The sequence below is a fragment of the Electrona antarctica genome (genome assembly GCF_951216825.1).
Source record: "Electrona antarctica genome assembly, chromosome: 10".
NCBI classification, from domain to species: domain Eukaryota; kingdom Metazoa; phylum Chordata; class Actinopteri; order Myctophiformes; family Myctophidae; genus Electrona; species Electrona antarctica.
In genome coordinates, this window is record NC_136791.1 from 21792849 (window position 1) to 21800492 (window position 7644).

The 7644-nt window shown below is 42.0% G+C and overlaps 1 protein-coding gene across 1 annotated transcript; it reads right to left on the bottom strand.

The window, feature by feature from the left end:
• Nucleotides 1-1102: 1102 nt before the first annotated feature.
• Nucleotides 1103-6450, bottom strand: ciao2b (cytosolic iron-sulfur assembly component 2B). Its single transcript, XM_079512476.1, has 5 exons — nt 6161-6450; nt 4368-4445; nt 3931-4056; nt 3593-3638; nt 1103-1512 (listed from the first exon to the last, which is right to left on the bottom strand). The coding sequence occupies exons 1-5, from the start codon at nt 6284-6286 to the stop codon at nt 1409-1411; spliced, it is 480 nt and encodes a 159-aa protein (XP_079368602.1). The 5' UTR covers nt 6287-6450; the 3' UTR covers nt 1103-1408.
• Between the last annotated feature and the right edge of the window lie 1194 nt (nt 6451-7644).

Sequence of the window (7644 nt, forward strand, 5' to 3'; positions counted from 1 at the left end):
GTTACACGCTCTATATATGTCCGGCGTCTCCATTATGAAGATCACGACACTGACCTCATCAAACCCTGGATAGCCATACATGGAGAAGACTGGATCATCACCTAGCTCTGCATACAGGCCAGCAACTCTACATCTGACCTCAAACCTCAAAGCCTTAGAGGGCCACTTCACCCCTTTTGCAACCAGATCTTATTTTAATGATGTTTAAGAGACAAGAAATACTTTCCTGTGGTTTTTATGTGGGTAATATGTTTTTAGATATTTCAGTAATTCAAAGTGTCCATGGGCTCCATGATGTCATGGACACTGGGCTCACTTATTTCGGCACAAACAAGGGACTAAATTATTTTCGCTCCTATGCCACCAAAATGTGGAACGCCCTACCAACAGTCATTAAGACATGTGAATCCCTTGACTCCTTCAAAACCACTCTCAAAGGGAACCTACGGACTGTAATTCGAAACTGGCCCCTGTAAAACCTGAATCCCCCACCCACCCCTTTTTCCCCTTACTGTATGTTTTTTGTTTCCCTTTTTACCTCTACCTTCCTGTTTTTGGCTATATAGAGTATATTTGTATGTCTCTAATTGTTATGATGAATTGAACATGGTGGGCCCTATTGTAAACAAGTGTAATACTTTATGGTGTCGTCCACAGTTAACAGTTTTGTATTGAGTTGTGCTTGAAATGTACTGTAATTCTCCAATCTGTTAATGAATCAATCAATCAAAAAGTGTCCCTTTAAGCCCAAACCACACCAAAGGGTCGGGTCGGGACAAAACGTTTTTTAAGGTAAACCACACGAGTTGCATTGGAATTATAAATTAAATATAAATAATATATAAATATTGCAATTCCTTAGCTCAGGGACACATCGACACAGGGGCCGGGAATCGAACCAGGGACTTTCTGCTTCCACTAGCGGGCGCTGTTCCGAGACTTGTACATGGGTACACATAAGACTATGTAATACAAGTGAAGTGAATCACATTGCGGGAACATTGCTCACAGTCACAAAACACAATTTGTCAAAATTTGCATTGAGTATTACATATTATTTTATGCATGTAGATATTTAGACAGACAGAAAAATCCACGTACAAACTGTATGTGGTTATCCTTTATTATGCGTTTAATGCATCTTCATAGTTGAAATCATATATTAAGAAAGGCAAACACAAATGACACCTATATATATGTTTCAAGTTTAAATGTGCTGCCTGGCCAATGAAACGACGGCATGGGACACAGTAATGCACAGAGACTATAGTTAAAACTGAAGCGGTGAAATCGAGTGGACTCTAGGTTCTCAGAGATGATTGGTTGTTCACTGACGCATTGGTGGTCAGCCATTGGTTGACCATCTCCAGAAGGTAAGAGTTCTCCAGATCTCACTGGCATGCAGTTGTCATTGGTGGTGGTTCGCCGTCAGGCATTGGTTGACCACCTCCAGAAGTTGTGCGTTCTCCAGAGCTGCTGCTACTCTCTCTTTATCTGCCAACTGCTTGTTCACTGAAGAAAGAACACACAACGTGGAGAATTATAATCTAAATGTATATTAAATGAATAATAACAGAATGTAGATAATTACTATTGAATATCTATCTATTTAGGACGACCGTCGAGCAGATTCCACTCTATGGCTCCGAGACACTAGCCTGGCACCAGCCCTGAATCGCTAGCCAAGCCCATTAAGAAAATATGTTCTGGCGATTCAGGTCTGGTGACTCTCCCTACGATGGCGTCAGTGTCGTTCGAAAATCCGATCGCAGCAGCTGATTGGCCATCAGCCCCCTCACTCGACAGCGTCAGACAACAAACATGGCTGCCCCCACTGCGGTGACTCACGACCGTATCAATCTGGCTATTAAATTGACGTATGATAAATAGTTTCTTTACAGAAACGACAGGTTTTATAAACATCATCATCCGACATATTTTACCGCTTTTGTTTACATGCTAGTAGCGCTCGTTGGCTGTGTTTGTTTGGTTAACAACGGGTTAGCCATAGCCACATGATTGACAACAACGTCATCTGCTTTCCTACTATTCTGATTGGTTGGTATGAACCAATCGCCAAAGACTGACGCTTTGACAACGCCCATCCCAGAAACTACTGCCGTGGGGAGGGCTTTCAGTCTGACTAATGAAGTGCAACAAAATGAAAATTCAGATTGAGTGTCAGGCTACCGAGACACAGACACTTTCAAAGAAATTAGAGAAATGGCTGGATGGCACTTACACCCGCCTTCTAATGAGAGCGCAAAATCTCTCTTGGAAGAGCCACCCATCGACTTCTCTAATATACGGCAACCTTCCCCGTGTTTCTTCACTAGTCCGATCCAGAAGAACACAGTTTGCCGGCCACTGCTACAGAGCTGACAATGAGGTTATGCTGTATCTTCCCTTCTTCTCTGGAATCCTGAAAACTGTCGTTCCCTGATGCCATTGCTAGGGATACATGCATCAGTTATCAACAAAAAATGATGATGATATCCATCTATAAATGCACCAAGTTTTCCACACCCCCACAGGGAGTGCATGCAATGCCCGGTGTCAAGTCGGTCGGACCCACGGTTGTCCAGAATCACCACAAAAGGCTTTTGCCCGGTCCCTGGACCTGATCACCCGTATATCTCCATATATGGAGCTGGCCTGTTCTGACATCTGCATAGACTACATATTTGGGCATGCCTGAGAAAGAACTACATGAAAGGGCCACAGACAAAACTGGGTGTGCATGCATTTCCAACTTGCAAGTCTTGCATAGTTCCAAGCAGGCCAGTGCCCAACACTCAGGACTACTGCATAACCCGCGTTCCCCGCTATTTAATCCAATATTCTACGCTGCCTAGATTGTCTTATTACCTTTGGAGCATACACCGTAGTATGTAAGTAGAGAGTAAGTATTTGCAGCTTTCAACCACGAAAATCCGTCTGATGGTTTGTTGTGGATGAGTCTGATGGTTTGTTGTGGATGAGAAAAACCAGCGGCCATTACAATGCGGAACGGCAACAGCCTCTACAGCGTGTTGTAGTGCAAACAAGCCCTCGTTCACTTGCATTGAGCCAGTGCAAGGAAGCTTCCTAGCACTGGCCCCGGAAGTTCGATTTCCGGTTTCGTCATCATAACGTGACAGCCTCGTCACCAGGTTCGCGACAAATCCGCTATTTCTTTTTAATTATTTTAAAACAGCGAATTAAACGCATTAAACAAATAGCGGGTTTAGCGTATTAAGCAGAGCTGATTGTTGGATTAAACAATTCAAGGCTGGCAAAGTGTTAAATAAAAACAACAAGGTTGAGATCTACTGTATCCGCATCTACTCTCTTCCTCTGGCAGCTGCTCAATTACAGGAGATAAACGGTGCAAAATGTACAGTGACGATATAGTACACAATATGAATCACTTTAATTAAAAACAAATCACTTCGAAAACTTAAACATAGAAAACCATGAGCATGTCTTCTATCCATGACTTGTCATACACATACGTACTACTCAATATGACAGCTGCAGCATGAGAACATTGGAAATAAATCCAGGACCTGTGAAGTTGGATAAGAAATAAGAATCATATTGTGTTTCTTACCTGCCTCCTCTGTGGCGTGCGTCCCTGGCGTGATGTTTACGTCAATCTGAGGAAGAACCAAACACACTACTAATGGACAGCAAAGCAAGCATTTACAATTGATTTCAGATTTCCAGACAGCAGGTCTGTGCATTTGATCTTGTGCTGTAACTGATATAAACTCCTAAAAAAATTCAGTTGTTTATCCTGTCCTGAACTCTCTGTCCCGATTGGATAAAATCAGTTATTTAACACAACAAAAATACACTTAACTAAACTTTACTTGAGTACATAAATGCACCTGTTTATAGGCTGCACATATTCTGTTAACACACCAATGTGTGTGTACACACACATACTTTGAACCTGTCCGGCAGGGAGCGTAGCAGCTTGACTTTGATTGACAGGCCAATGAGTGTTGCCATGCTACAGTGAGGGATGGTGGGAGTGAACTCTACATCCACTGAGCTCTCTGTATCATTCACCTGAGAGAGAGAGAGAGAGAGAGAGAGAGAGATGTGACACGGTACAGCTGTTGTTTATTTGTTTAAAAAAAAACTAAATGAAGAGCCCGTTTGGAGTGGGCCGGTGCTGCAGAACCGCTTTCCCCTTTACATTTTTATCTCACGATTATGTATCCCATTTTTCACCCGGTGCCAATTGCCTAAACTGTAATCCTGGGCGCTACTCTCTCTCTGCCAACCTGGGGAGAGGCCTGAACGGAGTGAGCAGGTCGCTAAGTTCTTATCACCAGACAGACAGACAGACAGACAGACAGACAGACAGACAGACATACCTTGACTCTGCATTGCTCCACCACATTCAGTTCTTCCAGAGACAGTGGGTGTTCGGGGTCGTTGATGGATTTGATCAGATGTAATCCAGTTAAAGACATAAATACTGACATGACGATGAAACTAGTCAATGTAATTGATTATTTATTAAAACTGATAATTGAATAAAGACTTCAATTCATGTCACAAATTGTGAAAATATAATAGGCAATTACAAGCTCACTAGATCTGCTATATATTTTCACAATTCTTCTTCTCGGTTTATTCAAAGAAACGAAAAAGAATAAACACTACGAAAATAATAAAATATTGCTGCCCGAGCTGACATTATAACAGAGGATATCCTGTCACTAACATGGACTGTTTCCAAACTCCAGCACTTAGAAAAAGAATCACCTGCACAGAATTTCTTGACAGAAAGTAGCTCATAACATGTCTACGGTGGATTTGTATGAAACAAAAGCTCGGCAGATTGAAAGAGGATAATACAAGCTTAGCCTAGAGCTGCAATGTTGGTGAGTTTAACGTCGTTTAATACAAGCAGATCGCAAACGCAATTTGGATGAGTAGGGAGTCAATGGAGGGTGTTGCAACTCTACATCATCCCTAGCCCTGAAACATGACTGCCATGATAATCATCATGACGCAACTGCAGCCTGTTTTACGCGATCGCTACATTTACAGTCCAAACGTGTATATAAACATTCCGTTTTCAAATATAAAGTACTCACAATTTGTCCCACGGGTGTTAGAAATGTGCTGGTACGGCGATTAGCAATGCTCCATCCCGCGTTGTTTAATAAAAAGCATTTTTATCGGAGCTGTTTTTTTGCCATTGGCTTTCAACTACGCGCCCCTGTCGGTCGGTCGGAGTGTGGCACTCTGAAACACTGGGTGTGTTCGATATAGGCACGCTGACCGCACTGCCAATACAGACTAATAGGCGAGTGCGCTCCCGGTGTGCAACTTTGTATTTCCCAAACGAACCCCGTTTGAGAAAAGTAGCCGGGGCGCTCGGATAAAAATGCTTTTTATTAAACAACGCGGGATGCAGCAATGCTAATCGCTGTACCAGCAAATTTCTAACACCCGTGGGACAAATTGTGAGTACTTTATATTTGAAAACGGAATGTTTATATACACGTTTGGACTGTAAATGTAGCGATCGCGTAAAACAGGCTGCAGTTGCGTCATGACTGTCATGATGATTATCATGGCAGTCATGTTTCAGGGCTACAGCATCCCATTATAAAAACTCTAGAGTTGCAAATTGCGGCTAGTATCACACCATGAAGATTATGATAAACAGACTTCACTTAGGCTACTATTTACTGATTATTACCAGTTATCATTTTTATTAACCAGATTATAGCCAAGAAGAGTCGAGACAACTTATTTTTGTATAACAAGTCTCTATAAAAGACAAACTGCTGCCTGCCACCTATACACACCTGACCAGATCGATAGGCTACAACCTGATCAAATCAATATATAATTTTATATCAAATCATTATACACCTGACCATATCAATATAATACACAATATACACTTACATTATAACTAAGTTAATTGTTCCGATCATCGGATCATGTCAATAATATATAGCTATGATGAGATGTGATCATGTAACTCTGCTGATCATTGACTGTAATTAAATACAATTACGGTACAATAATAATCATTAACATCATTAACTCTGATTAGCCATGGCAGCTTTAAAACCAATACAATAGAATAGCACGCATGCTAGATGATAATAATAATAACAGATTGTAGTTTGATGATCATAAGGATATCGAATATCTCTCTCTGGTCGATGGGATCGTGCACATCTTCATCTCCGTCATCATCCGTTAGCAGTCTGTCGGCAGAGCGAGAGAAGATGTGAGGGTTGGCGTTGCTCAATGGAGCTTCCATCATTACTATAATATAATACGTTTTATTTGCACACAATGAAATGTCTCCTGGATTCTCCTGGACCCCACTACTGATGTAACGTTACTTCACCACTGACTGACTGGATATATAAGTGTGCTCACTGCTCATGTTTACATTACAGGACATGCTTCCTCAATACGGAAAGCCTTTAGGGTCAAAAATAAAGTGTGTGCGTGTGGTAGTTAGTTGTACAAGGTGTGTCCAGCAGATGTCAGTATAGACGCTCATTTTCACCCAGGCTGCCCTACCTGTGCCAAATAAAATATGAATACAGTGCTGGAAAAAGTACTCGATTTGTTTTACTTATTAGTTGTTAAAGTATCAATACTGCAATGTAGAAATACCCTGTTTTAATACAAATACAAGTCGGTAATTCAAAGTGTACCAAAAGAAAAAGTATTACTCATCAGTAATCAGTAGTAATCTCAGCAAGGCAAATGGCAAATGGCTTCTTGGTTAGAGTGGGTGACAATGTTATCACACGTAAAGATGAAATTACCTACCTAGGTTCCATCCTGGAGGCTAATCTTTCCGGTGATAAAATGGCCACCAACGTAATCAAAAAAGTCAACCATAGAACAAGATTCCTCTACAGGATCTCCTCACTGGTCAACAAAAACACCTTGAAGACCTTAACAGGAGCCCTTGTACAGGGTTTCTTTGACTATGCATGCACCTCCTGGTACCACAGCACCTCAAAGGCCCTTAAAACCAGGCTCCAGACTTCCCAAAACAAACTGGTCAGGCTCCTACTTGATCTAGCCCCCCGAACCCACCTCACCCCTGCCCACTTCGACAGGCTGGAATGGCTTAGGGTCGACGACAGAGTACAGCATCTTGCAATGGGTCTGGTCCACAAGATTCGATACACCACCAAGATACCCATGTACCTGTCTAGATACTTCCTTAATGTTAACGAAGTCCACACCCACAACACCAGAGGGAGTGCAACGAACCATGTACAACCCAGATTCGGCACAAACAAGGGACTAAATTCTTTTCGCTCCTATGCCACCAAAATGTGGAACGCCCTACCAACTGTCATTAAGACATGCGAATCCTTCAAAACCGCTCTCAAAGGGCACCTACGGATGGCTGCAATTCGAAACTGGCCCCCGTAAAATCTGAATCCCCCCCCCGGCCCCCCCTTTTTTCCCCTCACTGTATATATTTCTTTTCCCTTTTTACCTCCTTTATGATGAATTCCTGTTCTGTCTATAGAAGTGTCTATTTGTACGTCTCTAAATGTTTTGATGATTTGAACATAGTGGACCCTATTGGAAACAAGTGTAATGCTTAATTGGGTCGTCCACTCACAGTTAACAGCCTTTGTATTGAGT